Source organism: Muscardinus avellanarius (genome assembly GCF_963383645.1).
Source record: "Muscardinus avellanarius genome assembly, chromosome: 1".
Lineage (NCBI taxonomy): Eukaryota > Metazoa > Chordata > Mammalia > Rodentia > Gliridae > Muscardinus > Muscardinus avellanarius.
The window spans coordinates 83,085,161-83,112,985 of record NC_137786.1 but is presented as its reverse complement, the minus strand read 5'-3'; the positions used below and the strand labels follow the sequence as shown (position 1 = coordinate 83,112,985).

General features: G+C 36.8%; 1 protein-coding gene across 1 annotated transcript in view; it reads right to left on the bottom strand.

The window, feature by feature from the left end:
• The window catches only part of LNPEP (leucyl and cystinyl aminopeptidase), a gene marked incomplete at its 3' end in the record, with an annotated part of 91,010 nt that overhangs the window by 22,151 nt on the left and 41,034 nt on the right, over positions 1 to 27,825 (bottom strand). Inside the window, exons 3-11 of the mRNA XM_080711933.1 lie at positions 25,633 to 25,771; positions 24,212 to 24,343; positions 20,117 to 20,237; positions 19,005 to 19,159; positions 16,916 to 17,029; positions 14,834 to 14,965; positions 9,859 to 9,990; positions 7,582 to 7,742; positions 7,328 to 7,416 (exon numbers count right to left, since the gene is read on the bottom strand). Of these exons, the coding sequence (XP_080568059.1) occupies positions 7,328 to 7,416; positions 7,582 to 7,742; positions 9,859 to 9,990; positions 14,834 to 14,965; positions 16,916 to 17,029; positions 19,005 to 19,159; positions 20,117 to 20,237; positions 24,212 to 24,343; positions 25,633 to 25,771 (1,175 nt within the window). The remainder of the gene's footprint in view (positions 1 to 7,327; positions 7,417 to 7,581; positions 7,743 to 9,858; positions 9,991 to 14,833; positions 14,966 to 16,915; positions 17,030 to 19,004; positions 19,160 to 20,116; positions 20,238 to 24,211; positions 24,344 to 25,632; positions 25,772 to 27,825) is intronic.

Sequence of the window (27,825 nt, the reverse complement as noted above, 5' to 3'; positions counted from 1 at the left end):
TCAAAGTAAAGAATAAAAAATAGGGTTGGGGGTGTATCTCAGAGGTAGAATGCCCCTGGGTTCAATCCCAGTACTGCAAAAATAAACAAATAAATAATTATTAAAAAGTAGAAACTCTATACTAACTTCTGTTGTATTGCTAATACAGCAACAGATGGGAAAGACCTGCTAGATTAAATAGGTTTATTCCTTTTTCCAGTGTAGAATGCAGTTCTAAGAAATATTCATACTGGCAAGAGTAGCAAGTTAGAGCCATTTTAACAAGCCTATGACTAATGAAATTAACTTTATCATGAGCTAATCCAAAAATTATCAACACTCTCTAAGACCTTGGGAAGAAGGGGTACAGAGCTCTAAATCCACAAGCCTACAAAAAGATGCATGGAATGGTAGCTGTTCTACTAGACAGATGCAAGAAATTACGAAATATTGAGTATCTTGGCTGATAAGCAGCCTGCCATGTTGTAAACCTCACCATGTCCAGATGGCAGTGAGGAGGAGCCCAGCTGGGAGTGTATCTGAAATTACTACTGTCATCGAGTTGACAGAACATAAGCAGTGCAGCCAACAGCACAGAGAGGAGCTATCATTTAAAGAATCAACACATTGGTCTTGTTCAGGTCTTTTGAATGATCTAGAAGGAAGGATCTTAAAACCACAGGTATCAAAAATAATAGCTTTGTACACGAGGGAGGTAACTACATCCTGCAGCTCAAATGTTGAAGAGGCTGCCCTCATATGCTTTTAATTTCTCATAATCACTAACAGATTAACAGTTCAATTTTCACAGTCCATTGAGTAGCAAATAAAAAAAAGAGTGAGCAACTCCAATCTTAAATGGCAGGAACCCAGATGAAGTAATCTAATTGTGATTTTAAAAAGCCATTTGTCAATGAACTACTAAAATCAACTACTGTTTTACAAAGAAACATTAAAGCACTGAAACAAAAAATATGCTTTTACTACAAAGTTACAAAATTTTATATCCACTGTGCTCCAGAGGGCTGGCATGATACTTGCAGTTCTGCTTCACCTCCCCCTGGTTAAAAAGATGTTCCCTTCTCTAATATGCTTTCCTTTCTTCTGTATAAGGAAAAAGGCAAGAGCAGACAATGGACAAAACAAATATCTTAATTATATCCCATTTATTCTTTCTTCCCAATGGCCCTTACCTCCAATAACATATCTTAGTTTTACAAAAATATTTCTGGTACAGTGATATGCTTTCAGAAACATGAATGTTTCCAGTTAGATTTAAAATAAGTATCCCCTATAGTTAAAGAACTCAGGTTTGAGTAAGATGTGGATAAGAGAGAGAAGGAAGAGGGAGGGAGGAAGAAACTAGAGAGGGAAGCCTTGTTTTAGTGTACTCTCAACATGTAGCCTTGAAAAATGGCTCCTTTAAGCTTTTCTTATGGACAACAAATAACTGTTCAAGATCCATGAATGTGAGAAAAAGTGACAAAGTTGTTGACCCAATAATAACTCCTATATGTAACTGAATTAATGGACTTATACAGAAATCTTGGAATTAGAATATAAAAAAGCTATAGATTTAACAAATCATTACAATACACTGTAGTAAAGTCATATGACACACAGTAAGCCTGAAAACAGAACAAAAATGCCATTAAAGTAAAAATAATTCTCATTTTAGTATTAGGAACCAAAAATATTCAACTGTTCTCAGCATCAGTCATTTTTTTTAAAAGCAGAACATTTCCATGTAGACTCTCAGAACCAGAACTGGCAGAAATTCTAACAGCAGCAGGAGCAGCAGCAGCAGGAGCAGTGAAATATACAGGGCACGGGAGAAGTAAGACACGGCTTTCACCACACATTGAGGCAAGTGCTAGCTCTAAACTAGACCAACTACATCATATGGCATTTTGTACATTCCGTCTTGCTAAGACACACTCTCTCTCTCCCTCTCCCTCTCTCTCTCTTTGGTGGTACTGTGGATGGAACCCAGGGACATTCTACCTCCGGGCTATCCACTCCCAGACCCCTAAATACCTATCTACCTATCTATCTTTTTTTTGGGGGGGGGTGGTACTGGGGATGGAACCTTTCTACCTCTGGGCTACACTCCCAGACCCCCAGACCTATTTTATATTTTATTTGGAAAAAGGGTCTCTTAAGCCAGTGAGGCTGGCTTCTAACCTGCGCGATCCTCTTGTCTCTGCCTCCCAAGTGTGGAGATTACAAGCATGTTCCACCATGCCTGGCTATATTTATATTTTTATTTGGAAACTGGGTCTCACTAAACTGCTGAGAGCCTCACTAAGTAGCTGAAGCTGTCTTTGAACCTGTGTGATCCTCCTGTCTCAGCCTCCCAAGCGCAGGGATTACAAGCGTGCGCCACCACGCCCGGCTGTAGGTTCCTTTTGAATGTTCCACCACATTTGGCTGTGCTGCTGAATAAGAGACAAGTTTTTTTTTTTTTTTTTGTTTGTTTGTTTTTTACACTCCGTTACCTCTGGAGTCAGAGTGTATCCTTTCAAGGCCTGCTAAAAATGAAGTTTTATTTCACCAGACAGGACAGCATTTCCTCGCACATCCAGCTGTGCTGTATTAATCAAATAGGATGACACCACCAACAGTTCCTAGGGTTTTAAATAACAAGGCTGTTGTCACTGAAACACTCACTCCATTTCAGTCTGTGGTAAAACTGCAATAGAACTGGCACATTCCTGTATGTCAGGTGGTGTTATCAACTGCTACCACACAACAGAAGTGCAATGTACTTATAGGTATCGGATTACAAATGGTAAAGCAGTCAGTGTTTTTTTGTTTGTTTGTTTGTTTTTGTTTTTTTGTGGTCCTGGGGATAGAACCCAGGGGCCTCTACCTCTGGGATACACTCCTGACCTATCTTGGGTTTTATTTTGAAACAGGGTCTCACTAAGTTGCTGAGAGCCTCACTAAGTAGCTGAGGCAGGCTTTGAACTTGTGCGATCCTCCTGTCTCAGGATCCCAAGTACTGGGATTACATGCGTGCACCACCACACCCAGCTAACATAATCAGTTTTGAGAAGCATTCCTAATAAAAAATTCATGTAATGAAAAATACTTTAAGATTTATTGGGGATTTTGGGGGGAGGCTACTGAGGATGGAATCCAGGGGCATTCTACCTCCACACTACACCCTAACCCTATTTTTTATTCTTTATTTCGAAACAGGGTTTCACTGAGTTGCAAAGGGCCTCATTAAACATTAGCTGAGGCTGTGTGCAAACTACGATCCTCCTATCTCAGCTTCCCAAATGCTGGGATTACAAGTGTGTGCCACCAAGTCCAGCTTGAGGATGGTTTTTAATAAGACAAATGGTGAATCGAGTGTCTAACTAAGGGAAGGCTAAGTCAATTTCTGTACTACATATTTGTTAAAAAGGCAAGATATAGAAATCAAATGTACATGATTTCAACTATGTAAAAATTTATTTTAAAATAAAGAAATAACCACAACAGTAGTTATGATAGGATAAGATTTTTCTTAATTCCCCAGACTTTATGCTTGTAATCCCCGTGCTTGTGAGGTGGAGACAGGAGGATCGCACAGGTTTGAAGCCAGACGTGCTGGCTTAAGAGACCCTGTTTCCAAATAAAAATATATTTAAGCCGGGCGTAGTGGCGCAACGCTTGTAATCCCTGTGCTTGGGAGGCAGAGACAGGAGGATTGCACAGGTTCGAAGCCAGCCATGCGCACTGGCTTAGGAGACCCTGTTTCCAAATAAAAATGTAAAAATAGGTCTGGGAGTATAGCCCGGAAGTAGAAGGGCTTCCAGGAACCCCAGTACCACTATATATATATATATATATATATATATATATATATATATATATATATATATATATTATATGGGTCTGGGAGTGTAGCCCAGAGGTAGAAGGATTTCCAGGAACCCCAGTACTACCAAAAAAAAAAAATTTCTTTTTTTAACCTTTTATGGGTACATAGTACTTACACCTCATATTGAGGTATAGAGTGATAGGAATATACAGGCTACAACACTTGGTGTATTTCCTCTGGATCCACACCCTCTACCCCACCTTCCCCATAAATGTCATTGAGAGTGGCGCTGGTAATTTCATATGTCTACAGCATTGTTTAAATTGTTACCTTCTTTACACCTCTATCCCACTCCTCCCTCCCTTATACCCTCTCTATTGCTCCAAGAAGGTCTCTGATCCTCTATCTGAGGTCTCTTTTGTTTCCCAGTTTCAACCTAGCTTCCACATATGAGACAAAACATACCACTATTCACTGACACTGGCTAATCTCACTTAGCATATATTCTCAAATTCTTTTTTCCCGCAAATGATATAATCCTCCTCCTCCTCTTTCTCCTCTTCCTTCTTCACTGAGGATTGAACCCAGGGGCATTCTACCTCTGAGCTATACCCCCAGCCCATCTTTTTCTTCTTTATTTTGAAACAGGGTGTCCTTAAGTTGCAGAGGGCCTCACTAAGTAGCAGAGGTTGGTCTCAAACCTGCAATCCTGTTTTGGTCTCCCAAGTACTGGGATTATAAGCATGCACCACAACGCCTGGCAATTTTGTTCTTTTATATACCTGAGTAAAATTTCATTGTGTATATATACCACAATTTGTGATCCATTCATCTGTTGATAGACACATTGGCTGGTGTCATAAATTGGATATTGTGAATTATGCTATTATAAACAGGGGCATGCATGTACCACTGAAATCTTTTCACTTCAATTCCACTGAAAAGATGCCCAGAAAAGGTATCGCTGGGTCATATGGTGGTTCCATTCCCAATCTTCTGAGAAACCTGCACACTGATTTCCATAGTGGCTAGCCTAGCTTGCAGCCCTACCAACATTGTGTAAGAGTCCCTGTTTTCCCACATCCTCACCAGCATTTATTATTGTTTGTATTCTTGATGATTGTCATTCTAACTGGAGTTTCATGGAATCTCAGTATGATTTCCATTTACAACTCCCTAACCTGCTGATGATGTTGAACATTTTTTCATTTATTTATTGGCCATTTGTATTTCTCTTCTGAGAAATGTCTATTCAGTTCAATTGCCTACTTTTTTATTGGGTTGTTTGTTTTTTTGGGTTTTTAAGTTCTTTGTATATTCTTGATATTAGTCCTCTAGTAATAATAGTTAACATCTACATAGTACATAACACATACCAGGCATTAGTTAAGGTGCTTCACATAACTGAACTCATGTAATCCTTACTACAACCCTATAAAGTTAAGCATAATTACTATCTCGATTCCATAGTTGAGAGAATGTGGATCAGAGAGGTTACAAAGGTCACCTAAAACCATACAAGTAATCAATGGTACAGCTGAGAAGTGTTCAAGGCAGTCTGGCTCCAAAGTCAGTTCCCTTACTAATAAGCCACACTTATGTCTCAAACGGGCTTGAATATAAATCTAAATCCAAACAAGAACTTTCCCCTTTTTCATAATTTTTCTTTTTTTTTTCGTGGCACTGGAAGTTGAACCCAAGGACAGTCTATCTCCAGACAACAGTCGATCCCTGGACCTATTTTATTTTTATTTTGAAGGTTTCGCTAGATTGATGAGACTCTCACTACTTGCTGAGCTTGTCCTCGAACCTGCAATCCTCCAGTCTCAACCTCCCTGATTACAGGCTACCATGTGCCACCATGCTTAGCCCCTCTTTTAAAATTTAAAGTATCATTAATAATTTCTAAAGACTTATGTATATATAATTTTTAGGATACATAGAGCAGCTTATCATAGTGGTATTTAACAGATGGTCAGAAACTACACTTCAACTGCTTTTTATAGATTGCTTGTGGGTCAGTATATACAGTTTGAATAACTTTTATCTGAAATGGTTGGGATAAAAAGTATTTTCAATTTGGGTATTTTTCTTTTTCTCGATTATAAATTATTTTCCTAGATTTTGACTGGTTGAGCATTCCTATTCCAGAAATCGAAAACTGGAAATACTCCAAGATCTGGAATTTTCTTTTTTGCTAAGGGTTTAGCAATTTTGTTTATCTTTTGAAAGAACCACTTCTTTTGATATATATATATATATACATGAATATGTATCAAATATATATGTCATATATATATTTGGTGCACTAAAGTCTCACATCATAATGTGAATCATGTTGACAATGGCATATATTCACACAGTTCTTGGTTAGGTTTATTCCTTTGTATTTTTTTTTTTTTTTTTGTGGGAGATCCTGAGTGGAAGTATTTTCTGGGTTTTTCAGTGGATTTATGGTCGTCATATAGGAAAGTTTCTGATTTTTTAAGATTGATTTTATATCCAGACACTTTGCTGAATTTGTTGATCAGTTCTATAACCTTTTGGTTGAGTTTGTTGGGTCTTCTCAGTATCATGTCATCTACAAATAGTAATAATTTGAGTTATTCTTTTCCTATCTGTACTCCTTTGATCTCCTTTGCTTGCCTTTATTGCTGTGGCTAAAGTCTCAAGTACTATACTGAAAAGTAGGGATAATGAACAATCTTGTCTTGTTCCTGTTTTTAGGAGGAAGTCTCACAGTTTTTCCCCATTTTAGTGTGAAGTTGGCTGTGGGCCTATTGCATATTGCCTTTATGATGTTAAGGTATGTTCCTTCTATTCCAATTCTCTGCAGTGTTTTTAGTTTAATGGGTGTTAGATTTTGTCAAATGCTTTTTCATCATCTGTTGAAATGATCATGTCATTTTTGTCTTTGGTTCTGTTTATGTCATAAATTACATGGACTGATTTTCATAAATTACCACTGACAGTGTAGAAATCCAGATTAATTATCAGAAACTACTTTGAAAAACTATATTCCAACAATATTGAAAATCTGTAAGAAATGGACAACTTTCTAGATAAATTCAACCTTCTAAACTAAGTAAATATAGAAAATTTAAGCCAACCAATAGCAATCAAAGAGACTGAACCAGCAGTAAAGAGCCTACCATCAAAGAAAAGCCAGGAGCAGATAGTCTCCCAAGTGGATTTTATAGAACCTTTATAGAAGAGTTAATTCCAATACTCCTCCAACTGTTTCATATAATAGAAAGAAACAGGACTCTCCCAAATATATTCTATGAAGCCAACATCACATTAATACCAAAACAAAATAAAGACAGCTCAAGGAAAGAAAACTTACAGGCCTATATTGTTGATAAGCTTAAGACGCAAAATTGCTAAACAAAATACTAGCAACATACATTCAAAATCACATCAAGAAAATCATATGCCATGACCAAGTAGGGTTCACCCCAAGGATGCAAGTCAGATTTTAAAAATTATGTTGTTTGCAATTTTTTACCATTAAGGTATTAATTATAGTCTAACCTGATTTCTTGTCCAGTAATGATACTGACTGATATTTTGAATAATTTCTTCCATCAGTGACATAGGATATTGGAATATGCCACAGGTAGCTGTAAAAAAGAAGACATTGGAAGATTATCATTTTAACATTTTAGTTAGTTTCACATGATTTCTTGGTTTGGGGCAGGAAGATGAAAATTTTCAAGCTATTCCCAGAAAGAGACAACTGTGTTAGGTTTCAAAAGAGACAGCACAGGAGAAAAATGCCTATGTACCTTGCATCCGAAGGCTGAATTTCAGGTTTCTTATTTAAAAAGAATCTCTCTTGCTGTAAAAGAACTTTTGTTCCTTTTCTCTGGACGGTCACTAAAGGAAATCCTTTTTGCAGGGTCCAGGTTTTCATCATTTTCTTTACATCTAGTGTTTTGTTTGTGACCTGTGAAAATAAATGAATTTTCCTTAACAATAAAACTACTTTTTACAGTTTGTCTGCTCTTCTCTTTGCCTAGCATATTCTAGGATGACTACATTTAATTTTAATATAAAAAAGAAGCATTAACTTTGAGTTTAGTTTACATTTCTATACGGGTAAATGAGCAACTGTAAAAGGTAAAGTCGCCTAAGAAAGAACTGAATGATAATGGAGGTGTGAGAGGCACCATCTTGAAAAGCAGCTCCTGAGAGCACCCAAGAACTCATTCAGATGAAAATCCCTAAATCTCCTAAAATGAAAATCCCAAGAAGGTATAAGTGCTCTTTTAGGTCATGGTACTAATATTTAGAAGATACAACTAATGAAATGTATGCTAGAAGGAGAAGCACTCAATCCTGTGAATCAGCTGAGTTCAGTTTCTCTCTATTCTCCTTCCCTCTGCTTCCTAAGTGCTAGTCTTTCAAAGGCCTATGCCTGTGGGAGTGCCAGGGAGCAGCAGAGAGTTGGCTCTCATGAGTGCCTTTAGAGAATAGAAAACTTTTATTGATTCTCAGAGAACACATGAACTTATCTGCAAAATTTAGAATCAAGTGTCAGACATTCACAAATCTTTTCAGGCCTACTGCCCCTCAGACATCTGGTATCAATGATTAAGAAGCAATTTATGAACTGTCTCTTTAAAGTGAGAAAGTTAAACTTATAATTCAAATTATTTTTCCTAGATTACCATCTATTTGAATTGCAAGACACTAAGTCATCATGTAGCCAAATTCATAATATTAGGCTACTATGCAGGCTTTACCTCAGTCAACACGTGCCTATTTATATAAAGCACAAAAGATGGAGTGGTTCTTTCCCAAATTCATTATGATGTTAACCTTACACTTCTCATGAGTCTGACCTATTGTTTCTGAACCAGACGCTAGAAAGAAAAGCAGGGCCCTTTGGGGTGTCTGAAGAAATAGTGAAATGAAGAGGCCAGTGCACAATTTGATGTAGATGCTGAAACACCTGAGATAACCTTAAGGATTATGTTGCGATGGGACAACACCAGGAGGTAAAGCAGCAGCCAGTGAGGAAGGCAGAAATACATCCTAAATGCCCAGAGATGAGACAATGTATACAAATAACATGGCTTTCAATTTAAATGCCACTATATGATTATAGAAAAAAACACCCAATGATTTGAAAACATGTGTTAGTTAATAAGAACTGACCCCTCTTCTCAAAGAGAACTCAGAGAGTAGGGAAGGTATATCTTTTGGGTAAAAAGTTAGTAGCTCAGAAACACTATGATTCACAAAAGACAAGGAACAGAAAAAGAGTATATGAGAAAGAACAAAGCAGGGGTTCTCAACATAGCATCCATAAAACTTTGAAACTGTGTGCAATATTTTGCACATATGTGGTTTTTCTGGGGAACATGGCCAGAACTTTCATCAAATTTCAAATACATCTGTGATCTTTCAGAGCATGAAGAACCATCGATCTAGGTCAGAGTATAGAACTCAAATGCTTGTCAGGGTTGTACAGTCAACATACATGCATAAGGAAGGCTGGTCTCGGGACCACTTTGAAGCACTACTTCAACCTAATTACACTGTTTGTTAGAATATTTTTAGGCATAACAAAATCCAAAGAGCAAAATGACCCCAGGGCAGCAGTCAGCCTGTGACAGTCAGCCTGTGATATTTCATTTACTATAGAGAAATCTGGACTCGAAAGACAAGGGCTTCACAGGGGACAGAGTGGGTGGTGGAAAAACTAGAAAAAGAACAGAATTGGGAACAGATTTCTTAAAAAAAATTTAAATATCAAAACATAGTATCTACTAATAGACAATTTTCCTTTCCTTAACAAAACAGAAATGGAGATTAGTACAAAGTAATACTTGCAACCCAAGGTCACATATATTTTCTTCAACAAAGAACAGTACTCTCATTTCTTGACCTTAAGTACAGTACTGTATTTACTAATATTTACATACCAATCTCCATCCCCCTCTCTGAAATAACTAATCTTGGTACCATAAACTTACTTATATATATGATAAAATATTACACAGAAAAGCTGCCATAGCAAGAAGACAACACTTAAATACATTATCCAAGTCACTTACCTCATTAAAACTATCCCATAGATCATCACTTTGAATGGATGCATAGCTATGATTATGCAGGTAAAGAATAATAGCATGTTGAAATACATCTTCACTCAGGAAAGTTTTCAGCATCAACAAGAGAGATGCTCCCTATTTCCAAACGAGAAAAAATAGTGAGGAATAAGGAAGAAAATAATATGTTATAGAAATGAGAATCTAAAATCAAAATAGAATAATTCTAAACATGTACTTTGTATGCGTATTTATGTTCAATTCACAACTGCCAAACTACGTACTTTGATATATACAATCTAGTTATAGTACTGTTTGTCTTATCTAGCTATATGTGAACTATGTTTAAATTGTCTTAAAATTATTTTAAGTGACCTGATAAAGAATGAATGGAATTAGATTCTCATGTGCACTAATTCTTCCCATCTGTGTGGTTTATTAAGGGTAAACTGTTTCAGTGTTAATGTTGAAACACTCAGTATTCATAAATACATTTTAATAGAAAAACATGCTCAATTTTCCACAGCATCCCCACCCTAACCCAAAGCTTGAAGTGCCAGATGCATTTGTGAGTACTGATGTCTCAGACCTGGGGAGAGAGGAGACCTCTCCAGTCTCTCTGCTCGATGCTGCTTTACTTCCTGGTTTTAGCATGCCATCCCACTGAAGTAACCAGAAACTCCCTTCTTCCTATAATCACTTTAAATATATATTTAATTCCTCTGGACTGCATGATAGTTGAGGGAAAAGTTGAAAACCTCAACTAAGTAAATAAAACAGTGCCCACACTTCAATGCCCGATAGTAGGCACTAATGTAGTTTTCCACTACTGATAAAAATGTAGCAATGGTAAGTCCTCAAGATTATCAGTAAAAAGCCAGGTGTGGTGGTGCATGCTTATAATCCCAGTGGTTGGGAGGCTGAAACAAGAGGATCACACAGGTTCAAAGCCAGCCTCGGCTACTCAGTGAGGCTCTCAGCAACATACTGAGACCCTGTTTCCAAATAAAATATAAAACAGGTCTGGGAGTGTACCCCGGAGGTAGAATGCCCCTGTGTTCCATCCCTGGTACAAAAAAAAAAAAAAAGATTATCAGTAAATATAAATACCCTACACTCTATAGCTATTATGAAGTACTCATCTTGTTCCCAACAGCCCCTTTGTGATAAAACTCCTGCAAGTGTTGCTTGCATCTGCTATCTCCAGCTGCTTTCTTTCCATTTTCTTTGGAGCCATCTGCTAACCACTGGCAGAGCTCTTATCAGGGTCACAGGGACACTTCCTGGTGTCAACTGATCTCAGTCTCATGCTCACCTAACCTGCTGTTAGCACAGGATGTACCTGGTAGGAAGTCTTCTATGCACTTGGCCTTGAATGTCAGTCATGATTCTCCCCTTTCACTGGTATCTTTCTCAGTCTCTCTTGCTGGATCCTTCTCATCTTTCCAATGTGAAAATTCTGGAATACCATGGCATTTGCTCTTTGGACCTCTTTTACTTTCTAGATACCAACTACAGGGATTTAATAAATAACTCCCTGATTTCCCCCACTAAATTCTGGAATCTCATCCAATGCCTGCTAGGGAGGTATCTTCACTTGAATGTCTAATATATATCTCACACTCAAAAACTGAACTTTTTTCTTTCTTGTCCCAATGCTACTCTTCCAACAGTCTTCTCTATTTCAGAAAATCACACCTCCATTTTTCCACTTATTTGGATAAAAATTTTAAACTTATTTTTGATTCTTCTCTTACATTCTATATCTAGTCCATCAGCAAATTTTACCAGTTCAACTTTTACAAAATATTCCAAGTCTAAACACATCTCCTTGCTTTCATTACTACTACCCTAGTCGTCCATCTATTACTGCAACTTCCAAACTAGTACTGTGATTCCATGTGCTCCTGAAGGCTAGAATGATCTTTTAAAAGTTAAAATATATAAGGATACTTCCCTGATCAAATAGTTTTTTATCCCACTTAGAATAAAATCAATGTCCTTACCATGGCCTATTAGACCCTAAGATGATCTGATCTCTTATATGTAATTCTGATTTCATCTAACTACTCCCTTCCGCTTACTTGGCTCCTTGCTGGTACCTGAACATGCAAGCAATCTCTCATCTCAAACTGTGTGGGAGTCCCTAAGACCAACTCCAGGTTTGATGTTTCACCAGGACTCAAAACTCAGCTGACAAAACTCAGCATGGCTATGATTTATTATAGTAAAAGGATATAAAGAAAAATCAAGTAAGGGGAAAAATCACATGGGGTAATTGTCAGAGGAAACCAGGCTCACGCTTCCAGAGTCTTCCCAGTGGAATCACACAGGATGCATTTATTTCCTCCATAAGTTGTGATAACATGTGTGAAATGTTTTCTATCAGGGAGGTTCATTAGAGACTCAGCACCTATAGTTTTTGGTGGGGGCTGGCCGTGGAAATACCCTCTGCCTGACAGATACCAAAATTATAGACTCCCCAAAGAAAGCTTATGTTCAGCATAAATTACACTGTTGGAACAACTTGGGCACATTGAGCCACTCTTATCAGAGAATTGTAGAAACTCGCCTCTAATCCAGATTTCCAGGTACCAGCCAAAGGCCAGCCTTGCAAGTAAGCTTTCCAAAGGACAGTAGTCTCAGACCTGTGGCATTAAACCTTTTTCTGCACACAAATTCTATAAACTGGTTATTTTCTATTCCTGATTTGCTCTGCCTGGAACATTCTTCCCCTCAAAGTTGCCTGCTTGATCCTTGAATGAAATACAACACCACCTCACACGTGATCTTCCCCAGCCTCATTACATGAAGCAGTGTCTCCTTTCTCACCCTCATTTCCTTTACCCTGCTTTATTTCATCTAACACAGTGCCTATTAATTCATTTATCTGTAGTGTCTTTCTGTCTTTGAACCCTGAAATGGAAGCTCCACAGAAGAATTGTGGTCCAGTTTTTCCATGATAAGCCCTTAGCACTACAACAGCAGCCGGTACTCGCAAGACTTGCTACATGAATGAATCCTCACATGACATCCTGCATCCACAATGCTTGATGACTAGGAGAACAAACAGATGTCTTTCAGACACGTTTCCTTTGTCATTTTCATTTAAAGGAAGCACTTTACAGATTCTTTTTGGCATAGTTGAATTGCTAACACCATGACTCTTGTGCACTGGGCCACTTTGAAGTAATATAAGGGTTACTTGAATATAAGCTCCATGATAATGTATAGGTTGATCGGATAACTGAGATGCTACCAAGTGTATACAGCGTGAATACCCTGGACAAATACAGGATTCACACCAGGGCAGGACAGAGTGAGATGTTACCATTTACTCAGAATGGTGTGCAATTTAAAATTGATGAATTATTTCTGGAATTTTCTCTTTAATATTTTCAGATATAGTTAACTGCATGTAACAGAATAATTGGAAAGTGGAAGTACAGAAAGGCGCTCACTGTATATTTAACATAGTTGATTAAACTCCTGTTCCTTGTTTAGAATGCTATAATTCTCCCTGCCCATCAGGTTTGACCCTGGGAAACATTTCTGCCTTCGACCTGTCTTACCCTGTCACATGGTCTTTTAAGTACTTACTCCCACACGTGCATTCTTTTTGCACCCACTATTTTCATCCTGCTCTTACTACCACTCCTTATTTCAAACTTTTACCATTATATCCTAAACTTCAGCAGAAATTTCCTGACTTTAGAGCTCTCCCACTTAAATCCACTTTATAACCTGAAACCAATTTAATTTTTCTAAATAGTAACTTTAATCAAGTCATTCCTCTGTTCGGAAATCTTTTAAAGCTTTCCACTGCTTACAGAAAAAACATCCGGATTCCTTATGGCATTCAGGACCTTCCGCAAAGGCTGCCATACCTTTCTCATCTTTCCCCTGCTCCACATGTGGCTTCCACCACAGTCAGAAATGTTCTCTAAATAAACAATTCTTGCCCGCCAGGATTCCTGACTTTTTCTTTGCAGACTCATCATTCTATTCTTGCTCTACCCTATTCCCATTCCTCTTGGTCTATACTGCTATTATTTAGCTTGTTGCAATTTCCATTTTTCTCCAAAAAGTCTCCCTTCAACATCCCAGGCAGAAATTCTGTACTACTTTAGCACTTATTTACTTCTCTTACTGCTCCACAAGTACCCACCACCTTCACTTTGAACTTTTTGGTTATATGAACTGTATATCACTATTTTATATACATTTCCATATAATATAGACATTTATCAACCAATTACTTTGATAGCCTCTGTTCTCTAAGACAATCCTAACAGAGGTTCTAATTTTTTAATTTTATTCAGCTCCCAGAACACCTCCAAGTTTGTGTTTTTGATCCTGTACTCTCTTACCTTTTTTGGTGTGGTACTGGTGATTGAGCTCAGGAATATTCTACCTCCAAGCCACACCCCCCAAAACCTATTTTATTTTTATTTGAAAACAGGGCCTCAGGGTCTTACTAAGTTTCTGAGGCTAGCTTTGAACCTGCAATCCTCCAATCTCAGTCTCCCAAGTATTGGAATTATAGGGATGTACCACCCCATCCAGCTAATCTTTAATTCTTAAAATCTCTTTTGCTTACTTGTTTTGGTAATTCTAAATTAATTTAGAACATACCTCAATTCTGAGTAAAACGGCCATGGACTAACTTAGGGAGATCCCTGCACATACCCTACCTATAGATTTTTAGAGTAAACCAACATTAAAAGATATATAGCTATTATGTCTTGGTAACTACCTAGAATACTAGTCACAGAATTTTTAAAAAGAGACACAGAAAGAAACACTCACAAAAAGTTAATACCAAAACTTAAATAGATTTGAATGTTTAAAATATAAACATTTTAAGGTTCATTGGGATACCTGAAAATAATACTCAGTCTTTAGAATAACAAGTTATGAAGTTGGCTGACATATTAAATTAATATGGTTATTTACAGGTACTATTTGGGTATAGCTATACCTTAAAATAGGAAAGAGAATCAAACATTTCTTCAATTTGTTCTGAAGACTGAACAGATGATGATATCGAATGAGATGAATTCAAGGAATCTTTTTTCATGGTTTTAAATCGAGCATCTAAGAAATCTTCATACTAACAAAAAATGAAATAGATTAGGATATCATGAACAGAATCAAATGCAAAGGCAGGTATAGAAATTATTAATATGAATTATATGAATTATTATATAAAGTCATCCTATTATTATTATTATTATTATTTTTTACTGTTATTTGCGGTACTGGGGGTGGAACTCAAGGGTATTCTACCTTCAAGCTACACCCCCAGACCTATTTTTTATTCTTTATTTTTGAAACAGGGTCTCACTGAGTTGCAGAGGGCCTCACTAGGTAGCTGAAGCTGGCCACGAACCGCAATCCTCCTGTCTCAGCCTCCCAAATGCTGGGATTACAGCGTGTGCCGTGAAAATTAATGAGCTTCACTAAACTTCAGAATATAAACTTCTGTAAATACAGGAAGAATGTCACCTTCATGTATATTCCTTAAATACAGTTCAAACACTGCATTTTTAAGGTTAAGGACTTTACTGTATTTTTAAGTTTTTAAATACAGTTATAAGCCAGGGGCTGTAGCACATGACTATAATCCCAGTACTTGAGAGGCTGAGATAGGAGTACTGCAGGTTTGAGGCCAGTCTCAGCAACTCAGCAAGAACCTCAGAAACTTAGCAAGACCTTGTTTAAAATAAAGAGTAAAATAAATGTGGGGTAAGTTCAGAAGTAGAATGTCCCTGGGTTCAATCCCTAGTACCAAAAACAAACAAACAGAACACACACACACACACACACACACACACACACACACACACACACAACTTATATCTTAACCACATGAAAATCAGCATCTTCTAAACAAGAGCAGAAAGATGAATTAAGAACCTATTAATAAAGTAAACAAATGCCATGGTGTATATCCAAGGCAAATGTTCTAAAATGACTATATTTTTAAAATAAAAAAGAACAAAAACTTGGTCTTTAAGCTGACTTTTCATATTTAGTTCAGGTTTTCTGTTAAGACAATATACTTTTTTTAAACTAAAGTCTATTTTAAATAAAATATAACTCTTACACAGAAAGAACTGTGAAAGCTCAGCAAATGAGCTCTACTATAATATATATTGGAGGTTTTTAAACATCTGGGCACCACCAAGTGGTGAAAACTGTGAATCTCATTGCTTAGTCAAATAGGGCACACAGATTTAGGAGACCTTGCTTGGTACTCTAGCTAAAAATTAATTCCTCATATTATTTGAAATTTTTAAACAAGCCCTATATAAAAAAATTTCAAATTGAAATCTCTAAGAATATGTCTGCTTTAAAACAGTCTTGAATCATATCTCCAGGAAATATTTAAAAAGTCACTGAATTTCATGGTTGAGAAGGATTTATATCTTCCCACCATAGCCTGACTTAGTTTCACAAAATCTGTCACATCACGGCCTAGTGTGCCCAAATATCCCCAAGTATAGGAAATATCTCCAAAGAGTCTAATCACACAATGACAATATTATCATGGAATAATATTGGAATGATATTCCAAGTCTTTGCAGAAAGACACAAAATATGGTTAGTACTTTAAAAGGGAAAATTATTTGCATTAACTTATACATTACTGTTATAAGATTACACACACACAGTGATAGCAAAGAGCAATGCTACACAATCTCTAAATTTTTTCACTTTATACACAAGATAAAAAAATTTTTGTTGTGCAAAAAACCCTTTTCATTCTTATTTAAATTTTTTCAAGCAGAAGGGCCACATCTATTAAAACAAAATATAACAAAGTAATTTAAAATATTCATCATAATGATATAACTATATAATCTTAATTTTAGCTTTTAATGAAACATATCAATAAGTGAAAGCATAATATTCAATGTCAAATTTCAAAAGGTACAGCTATCAGTAATGAGGCAAGTTTTACTATAACTTTCTAGAAGCATTTTAATAAATGGTAAATATGACTTGATTATTTTTCCTCCCAGTATTCCCAAGGAGGACAAAGAAATACTGTACTTACACTGGAGAGCTCTTTAAACACTTTTTCCAGAGAGAAATATTCCATGAAAGTGGCAAAACCTTCATTTAGCCACAAATCATTCCACCACCGCATTGTTACCAGATTGCCAAACCACTGCAAAAAAAACAAACTATTAACCAAATGATAATTACTTTCTCAGAAATTTCCTAGTAATTGGCTAAATTGTTGGATTAATTACCCATAACCAGATTAAAACATATTTAAAATATTCTGGCATTATAGTTAAACTATATCCAAATTAATTAAAGATTTACAAAAGTAGTATAAATTTATTTTAAAAGTAAAACAAAAGCTATCTTATAAAAGTGAGATTTCCTACATAAATAAAATTGTTTGACTTTCTAATATCAAGTTAGTAAAATTATTATCTGTTATATCTACAACCACTCGTAATAACTAAAAGTTTCTACATGATTTTCCTATAGTCAGAGTTGATGTTTCTCTCCATTTGACCAAGCTGAAGGCAGTGTTTGCATGAATCAAACCAGCATTCAAATAACATTCCTTAAGAAAGTTGCCATACATATAAACAAAATCAGAAAGATCTTTAAGTGTTTTCTTCTTCTATGAGGTAGTTAGAAAAAGTAATGGAATATTTTCCTTTAAAAATGCATGTCGCTGGGCGTGGTGGCGCACTTGGGAGGCGGAGACAGGAGGATGACGCAGGTTTGAAGCCAGTCATGCTGGCTTAAGAGACCCTGCTTCCAAAAAAAAAAAAAAAAAAAAGTATGAAATAGATCTGTGAGAGTGTAGCCCGGAGGTAGAAGGATTTCCAGGAACCCCAGTACCACCACCACCAAAAAAAAAAAAAAAAAAAAAAAAAAAAAAAGCATGTCAAAAATCCTTGAAATAGAAAGTGATCACAGGGTATGCAATTTTGTTAATGTGGCCTAGGGCTTATTTGAAATTACCAGCAAAAGATGGTATCAGTAGATACCAAAGCAAACACTAATTATAACAGCATATTTTCCCAAGGTATTATTCACCTATTTCCCAGGAAGATGATTTTTAAGGTCTAAAGACTAACATAAAAATATTCCCTCAAAGGAGAGAAAATAATCTTGAGAATAACTCTGTAAGGCTTAGTGCTACCACTGATTACTTTTGTGGCTTTGAGCAAGTCATTTATTTGCAAGAAATATTTTTCTGTTAATATGTCTGTATATTTCTGTTTTGTTTTGTTTGGTACTAGAGATTGAACCCAGGGGCATTCTATCTCTGAGTTATACCCCACACTTATTCCGGGGTGGCCCCATGTAGTCTTCACTGGCCAGCTTGCCAAAACTTCACAAGGGCTATGGGGTTGTGTACAAGGTAGAGAGTAAAATGACAAAAGCACTTTTCTTCTTTCTTCATATACAGCCACTTCAATATCCCAAATTACACTCAACACTGTAGTACCTCACATGTGGGGCACAACAGAAATGAGGTGTTGGCGAAGGGGGATATTATGCAACTGTATAATTTTCTTTTTTTCCCCTCCATGTCTTACGGAGAATACCCTTGCTCTTTACCCAGGACCTCCTCCTCCCACATTACTGTAGAATCTAGTACTAGCAGGAGATGAAAAATTAAAGCTAGTCCTGAAAACCAGGGTTCAAGAGTTTTCAGAAGAGAGTACAACTTAGGGAACTTCCTTAAAAAGTTATACTGAGAAGGGGTATTTGTCAGAGGTCACAAGCAGCTGTGAAATATAAGGAGGGAATATAATCTTGAGGAGACAGTAACTCTGTAAAGCCTAGTGCTACCATTGATTAGCTGTGTGGTTTTGAGCAAGTAATTTTTTTTAGCCAAGTCTCAGTTTCCATACCTGAGGGATGACCACCAATACAGAGAAGTTATGAGGGACAATAATAGATGTGAAAATATTTTAAACAGTCCTACATAAATGGCTACTAGCATTTCCATCTGGAAATTAAATTTGTGTTTAAAATAAGCAACTTTTTATTATTAAAGAAGGCAATGCTTAAAAAAAGAGCTGAATGGGTAGTAACACGTAAATGTACTCTGAGATTCTAGGACATGAAGCAGAACATGTATGCGATGTAATAGCGCTGGTTGTCAATACCTGATGGGCCAGCTCATGAGCGATGATTTTAGTAACCAGTTTTCTATCTGCCACGGAAGAAGTAGTGTTGTCATACAGAAGCGTCTCTTCTCGGAAGGTGAGCAAACCCCAATTTTCCATTGCTCCTGCTTCAAAGTCAGGAATAGCCACCAAATCTGGACATAATGGGAAAGAAGTGATCAAATTTTCCTTAAAGGAGCTCAGTCATTAAATCAAAATGTTACCCATTGGTTAACTCCAGTGAAGGAAGTTCTTTTTATACTCCTTAAAAGACAAAATTGTCCTTATCATAGCTGTGCATGCTCCTCATCTCACCTCAGCTAAGAAAAGAACCCATCCCATCCCTTTAAGGGTTCCACTGTCCCTCAGCAAAGCGTAACTCCTTCACAATGAATCAACTTCCTAGAGCAAGGAGATCAAAGTTCAGGGCCAATCCACACTGAACTCTCCAGGACCAGCTCCACATTTTACAGTACTGAAATCTTCTTGTTCTCATTGTGCAGTTATTATTTGAATCAGAAATTTCTTGGAAGTTACAGTTAGCTAAACTTCGGACTAAGCCCTAAACTAATTCCCACTTACAAAACACCTTTAATTTCTAAGTTTTTATTTATTGGTGCACTGTAATCATATATCATATTCAGAGTCATAGAGACATACATGCACACAGCACTCTATAAGCCTCTCCCCAGCTCCCAGCCTACTCCCTCTCCCTCTCCATGCACAATACTGAGATTTGCACTGATGATTTTGTGTATGTTCATCATGTCCACTGAAGTGTTTTCTTCATAGGATCTCCAGCACACCAGGCCCCCTAATTCCACTAGGATTTCTTCTCTTTTTGTATCCCAATTTCTTCCTAGCTTCCAAATAGGGAAAACATTTGACTTCTTTTTTTTTCTTTCTTTGTAACTGACTATTTGCACTTAATATTCTCTAGTTCCAAGTTCAGATACATTCATGGAATGTAAATAATTTAATGATTACATTTTTAAAGCATTAATAATGTTTCCTGTTCTCTTAAAACAATGTAGCAAAAACCTCTTTCTAAAAAAATTTGCAAATCTGGGTTGTGATTGTAAAAAAGATCAGAGGCACTATTTGATGCTTACCCAATTTCTTAAGAGGGTATTGAATTTCAAAGTAGTTTTGATAAAACTGAAGAAGCTTCACTGTTGTTTTCAAGGCATGATGAACTTGGCCAATCTTTCCTGGTACGGCATATATAGAAACCTAAAGGGAAACATGATGTATGATGTAAAGACAGGTGCAATTAAAATGCCATGATGTTCAGGTGAGCACTGTCAGAACCAGCACATCTGACAAATGCAGTTACATGAGATCTTTCAGGACAGAAACTCTTTTTGTTTTGTTTTGTTTTTGTTTTGGTGGTACTGGGGTTCCTGGAAGCCCTTCTACCTCTGGGCTACACTCCCAGACCTATTTTATATTTTTGAAACAGGGTCTCTTATGCCAGCGCGGCTAGTGAACCTGCGCGATCCTCCTGTCTCCGCCTCCCAAGCGCGGGGATTACAAGCGTGCGCCACCACGCCTGGCAAGACAGAAACTCTTGCTTATAATTCCTGTAGTTCCTACAGAGTTTAGCAATTTCCTTCTATTCAAACTGTGTTAAAAAAATCGTATTGATTCATTTTTTATATATTATAACATACCAAATAAACTAGGTTAGGTCATCCTACACTAAGCATGTGCCTGTTTAATTTTATTATAGTGTTTTTCTTCCATTATCTGTAGTTACCCTTTCTTACTTATAAACTATGAAGAGTGTGAATTATCTGAAGGACAAAACTGAAGTTTTATGTTTTCAGCACCTACCACAGTGCCTGGCATCTAGCAAGCCCTAAATCCAAAGTCACATCTTCCAAGGGAATTAGTTTCATATGAGGCAGAAAGTACACATTTATTGAAAATGTACTGCAGAAAAATTAATCCAAAAGCTACATCCCCTTTTTCAATAGTACGGTCAGCTAGTTTTATTTCTGGTGCTGGGACAGCCCACTCATTTATTCATTTCTTCAGTTGCTGCTTGACTTCATAAATGGACCATGTCATGTAACAAATAATTATACAATGAAACATACTGTGATGGTGGCAGTAACTAAAACCAACTAAGGGGATAGCAGATTTGTCTCTCAGGCACATGCTGAGGGGGAAAGCACACAGAATCACCTGCATTATTTAAGTAGTTACTCTTTCTCTTTTGGGCTAATGCCTAAGCTAAATACCATGATGTGACTATAAATGAAACTGAAATCTAACCCAAGGATACATTCACACCCATTTCTGGAATACAATGATTAAGGGGGAAAAAATAGTAGTCTGGTATTTTCCTTTCTACTTCTTTTCCTCAAAAGGATATGCAGAGTTCTTGCTAAAGATTATTCATCTGGTCATTAAATTATTATCAGGCTTATTCTCCCCTCCCCTAAAAAAAACCAACCCAATAATATGGTAAATTTAGTAATAGTATATTTTCTGAAAAACACTGGCCTTCCTAGAGAGGTCACTGAACATACAAAAATCCTAAATTCCTAAAACAAACCAAGATAATTAAGTCTATTCAGAATAACTGGTTAGGAAAGACTATGGGAGAAAAATACAGATTGTGTACAATATACCATTCTGGTAGAATAAATGTTTTTGGTGGAAGTCAAATAAAGTCATGTTCCTACCCCAAATGTGAATAAACTAAAATAAAAACCATAAGGATTATACTGTTGGAGTTTTACTGATATGTTGAATGGTTAAATGATAATTTGACCATGATTATATTTTGATTCTACCAATTTGTCCTGTCAATGATAACAAAACCAGGCAAAGGCAAATAATAAAAATATCTCAAGACTAACAGATAGAGAAGTAAGTATATTTCACAACTGGCCTAAAAATTTCTAGGCAATTCTGGCATTTCTAAATGCAGGGAGAAATTTTAAAAATGAAGAATGAACAGGCTGAAGAAATAAATGCTCGTCTGTTAAGCCTCTGACATCAAAGCAGTCTTAATACTGATTAGGTCACACCTAATCGTCTATAATCTGCTCCCACATATTTAGTTGTTAGTTAACATTCACTTTAGTAAGTAAAGCCCCACTAGCTTATTCCTGAATCCTGTTAAATCCACCTGCTGTCATATATTAAAAAATAGAAGCCCGCCTAGATATTACAATATTTTAGTATAACAAAAATCCTTTGTATACTCCAAGTTTTGAACTTTTGGCTATCATAACTATAGAAGTTATTTATGTTATTTTGTATAAGAAAACCAGCATATTGTGGTAGACACTAAAATTCTGAATAACACTGGCTGTGCATCTTACGTCAGTCACTTAATCTCTCTGAGATACTGTTTACTCACAGCAATATGGGTCTAATGCCTCCCCCTGAATTCATTTGTAAAATGAACAAATGTTTGTAAATGAGTTCCCAGGACAGCTGCCACATGATTCCATGCATGCTACATTCTTCCCCATTTTTAATAAAAATGGAAAAAATTAATAAAACTGTTTTTTACTTGTATAATGTCAATTTTTCAAGACAGTTACTACTAGATAGCACTAAAAATAGAGATTATATTTACAGACACGCAAAGGATTTCTTAACGTACTTACATATAATTAAAAAGAAAGTGTGCCCTTTCCACCTATATATGTGTATGTATATAAAATATGTATGTGTATGTGTGTGTACATGCACGTGAATCCACGCCTGCTTAGTATTAGAGTGGTAGAAGCGTGGTTTAGAGGATTAGAATGCAGTCTGCCTGAGGGCACAGAGTACGTAAAGTATGTAGGAGAGATTTTAACTGAGGGAGACTCCAGGGTCCATATTTAACCATGTTATTTTCTAATCCAAGTAGATAAAAAGCAAAAATAAATAAATGTCACCTGAAAGCCTCTCTCAACCTTTCTCTCCACATCCACCACCAACACACATGCAAATGAGGTATATATGGCAGTGGTGAATAATTCAGCTTGGCTATATGGGAAAATTCATATTGTAGCAATTGGAAAAGAGAGGCAGGGATAAATGGAAGGAGGAAAGGAGTGATGGAAAAAAAGTTTAAATAAGAGCCTATTCTCCTGTATTGTTGTTATATAAAAATATTAGCTTTATTGGGTCTCTACTAAGAAATTAAAGCATGAAATCCAATCAAATAATCATTTACAAGTAGGTATTAATGACAAAGAAAAACAAAGACATCTTATTAGAACAAATAAGACCCTTAAATAAAATAATCTTACTCATTCTCTATGAATAAACTCAATCAGGAATCAGAATTTGCCTATGTCTGTATGTTTATACATCAGGGCTTGAACCAGGGACCTTGCACATGCTAAAAACTTGTTCTAACACTGACCAACACCTCAGTCCCCAAGATTTGTTTTCTTAAAAATATTAAAGAAGGATTCATCTAATTTTTACAACCTCCTCAACATAGTAGCCACTAGCCACATGAACATTACTATAACACTTGCTGTGTGGCTTATAAAACTGAGGAAGTAAATTTTAAACTTTATTTTAAACTTTAATTTAAATCTAAAAAGTTATATAAGACTAATATATTGTACAGCACAGTTGAAGAAATAAACTGTTTTATTTATATATTGCATATAGGTTTTTTTTTTTTTTTCCCCTTTTGGTGGTGGTACTGAGGTTCCTAGAAACCCTTCTACCTCTGGGCTACACTCCCAGACCTACCTATTTTATACTTTTTAATTTGGAAACAGGGTCTCTTATGCCAGCGTGGTTGGCTTTGAATATGTGTGATCCTCCTGTCTCCACCTCCCAAGTGTGGGGGATTACAAGCGTGCGCCACCATGCCTGGCTGCATATAGTTTTAGTATACATATCTGCCTCACTAGAATTTTTTCTTTCTTCCTTTCTTTTTTTTTTTTGAGGTTCTGGGATTGAACCCAGATTCATGAATTCTAGGCAAATACTCAACCACACTACATCCCCATCCCTAGAATTCTCTTATAAAAGTAAAAGTAAAAAGAATATTGAAAGTTTTTACTTTCAGGTATTAAACTAATAATAGTAAATAACAGTAAGAAAGCATTTTTGGTATAAATGTCAGGTTGTGATCTTTAAGCTTGCTTTTTTTCATAAGGCTACCAACAAGAATCATTGAATCCCTCTTTATCTCCTCTGAAATGGACTTTGCAACATTTGCCACATCAACATACCAGGGTTCCATTTACATCCTGACTCAGGTTCTTCATTTCCCCCACAATGAAAGCAACCAGGTACGTGCTCATCTTCACACTCTCAGAAAATTCATCCAGAACAAGTCCTTCTTCCATAGCCATGGATGACTTCTACAGGTAAAGAGAAAAGGTGACAGTTCTATATCTGCAGAAATAAATGACAATGAACAAATATACCAAGAAACTAAAAATCCATTTAGGAAATAAATAGCAACAATGTTGGCATATTTTAACATCTCAGCATGAGTTTCTGGCCCTTAGTCTGTTTGTTCTACCATCTTTCATCATGAGGATATACTGAGAATACTAGAATTCCTTGAGTTTTTAGCCCTGAGGTAGCTTTAAATAAATGTAAGCTACAGACATGTAAGTAACACTGGTTGTTTATTTCCTTTAAAGTTCCACCCAAACCCTAGTCCTTCCCTAGGACCTAGGAAGGCTCTACTATATCCACCAAAGGAGGAGCTACAGATGGAGTAGCTCTAGATGGTTTAAAAGGGCTTCATAGAATGCCTTGCTGAGGACCCCCAAGAAGGCTTAGCAGGATCAAAACTGAGAAGACCCTGGGAAGTCTGCAGCAGCTACAAGATGAAGAAACACATGCAATTGCATGCATGGTTTCCCACCATGAACTGTCTTGGGACACTAGGCAAGTTGGAAACCACCTCTTTTAGAAAAACTTTAAAATGAGGAGTACGGTGAGAAGTGGAGAGCTGATGGAGTGTGGCCTCAGTTAAGCACAGATCCTTCTGTCTGCTGATCCCCCTGCCCCCACCGGGGTAGCCAGGGCCTGCTGAGTATGGCTGCTCCTCCTTTCTAGTCATAAGAATTCCTGGAAGGCTCAGACCACGCTGCATACACCTCCTCAAGAGTTGGAGGTAACAAAAAGATCCCCTAGTTTCTCCTGAGTCCAAACACTACTCTGCTGCCCCCCCCCATAGTTAACACTCAAGGAAGAGGCACCTGTTCTTGTTTTCAACCTCCAAATTACAATTTCATTTTTTCATTTACTAGTAAGACATCAAGAACAACCAAGGTTCAACACCATCAAATAAAAGTTTAGAGTAGTACTTCACTATGTCACAAAAAATACCACTCTGCTCATTTTAGTTCCCGGTATTAATGTTAGCACAGCTTGAATACACAGAACACATTTCATATTTCCTACCCATACATTTCAAGCCCAATAGGACTTTTTCTTTCTTCAAGTGCTCCTCAAGCTTACTTCCCAATTGATTCCAACCAATACTTATTTCAAATTGTATTTAAGTATATGAAGGAATAATGTTAATGGATATAATTCTAGTAATTCTCATAGATAACCCAGCAAAGAGGAATTCAAGTGTTTTTAGAGGAAGAGACCCACTAAAAAATTTTACACGTAAGGAACAGAACAGTACCTTAGGCATATTTGACAAAGCAGTGTATTGCTCATCCCTTATGATCTTGATGATAAATGTGGCCTTAAATGCTGGTTCATCAAAACAAGGAAAAGCAGATCTTGCTGCCAGTGGTTCAAACTGGGTTGCTGCAAAGTACCTAAAACAAATGCAAAGTCAATGCAATAGTTATTGAGTGCCTATTATTTAAGGCACCCTGACAAGTACCAGGGATATTAAAATAAATATGGTACAATCCGAGACATTAAAAGACCCACAACTAATTGAAAGAAGCAGAGGTGTATGCAATGGATAGAAACTCATGTCAGGTTGTCCTAACAGTGAAAACAAAGCTGGAGGAACAAAGGATAGAAAACATATGCTGGCTAGTGACTGAAGACACTATAAGGAAACTGGGATAACGTCTGAAGAAAGTCTTTAAACATCTGAAATATTTGAGAAAGCAGAGAGAAGAGAGAACACTGTAAAAAAAGTGTGAGCAGCACAAGGAAAGAGAGCAAGCAATGCACGTCCGGGGACCGGGGGGCAGCAGGTGAACGTGGCTGGCAATGAAGCCACAAAGGCTGCAGTTGGCCTCAAACAAGCGTCTGATGGAAGGTCAGTAAGAAGGTTGTCATTCACAGCTGCTGAGCATCTGTACAGATTCTGGCTTCACAGCCCTAAACCTCATGGTCACAACCTGCACTTGTATCAAGACTGAGAAATCTTAGCATCCTTTACCCTCTTCCGAGATAAGTCAGACATTTCCTCCTCTAATACAACAACAACAGTTAAAAGATAAAACATATATAAAGTCTTCAATTATAAGTTAGGAAAAAACTATAAAAGGAAAGGAGAGAAATACAGTTTTAATTAAGTAGAGGAATAAAGCAAATCTCTACTTGGGAGATTATCTGACCATGGCCATACAATAATCAGGACAAGTGTAGCCGTAGCTCTGTTGTGCAGATTTCTGATACCAGACAAGATGGCCTATTTACAACCATCATGTGGCAGCTTTTCTTGTTCAGGGTTTAGTTTCCAGTATTCAAAGGTAAGTAGAAAAGAAGAAGTATGAAAACTGAAGTCTGAAGATCCAAACTATCTAATTTCATGGCCATGTGGATTTGGGCAAATCAGTGACCTATGTCACAATTTCTTTTTTTTTTTAATTACATTATGATTGAGATAGCATCCCCTGCCAAACAGCCAAAGTTTTTGTTAAAATCAAGTAAGTCTATTCATAATAAAAACAACTTATATACCATAAAATGTCCCTAAATTGATGTGTATTATAAGTGCTAAATAGGCATAACTCTTCCACACTTAAAATTATTGTACATTTTTTCCTGGTAAGGATACCCAAATAAGCCACAAAAAGAGGTAGCAATCAACATATTTTAAACATATTATGTTTCTAACATTCTATTTCTTTACCCTGCCCCAAACATTCTTACATACTTAATAGAAGGGCCACAGGGACCAGAGGATAAAATGTGATGGTATCCCTATCAGTCAGTCAAGAGAGCCTACTTATAGATAAAAATTAGATCACAACATTCTAAGTCTAATAAACCCTTAAATTATTGTTTGGAGATATAATAACTATCTTATTCAAAAGTCTTTTTGAGAAGACTGCTTCTCAATAATACTTATAATCTGTCCTAGCTAGGCTGAAAATCTGAAAGCTGATTCTTCCAGTGATGATGATATTTGCTTTCAGAAAGTTATGGTTTCAGTACTTTCTCATGTAGTGCTCAAAACAATTACAGGTGAGATGGGGTCAGGCACAAGGATTTTCAGCTGTGGGGATACCAATGTACACAGGAAAAGGGGTGCAATTAGGGAAGCAAGGATATCACAGTGGCTGAGCATGTACCCTCTGTAGTTAAAATGACCTTGGGGTTGAGTCCCCTCTTTCCTAGCCATAAGGTGTCAGATGAGTTCACTGACTGTGCCTCTCTTCTGCTGTACAATAGATATATTACTTACTACTTCTTAGTGATAAAAACTAAGGATAAAAAGGAAAGCATAAAATGATTGAAAACAAAAAATGTTGGAACAGTTCCCAGTACTATAGTTCCCTGTAAATACTGGCTACGATTATTATCAGATCTTAGGAAAGTGCATATGTAGTTCAATATAGCAGGTGAGGGTCGTGAGAAAAAACTAGGGCGGGATAATGAAAAGTCTGGAACTAAACCATGTTAGAAA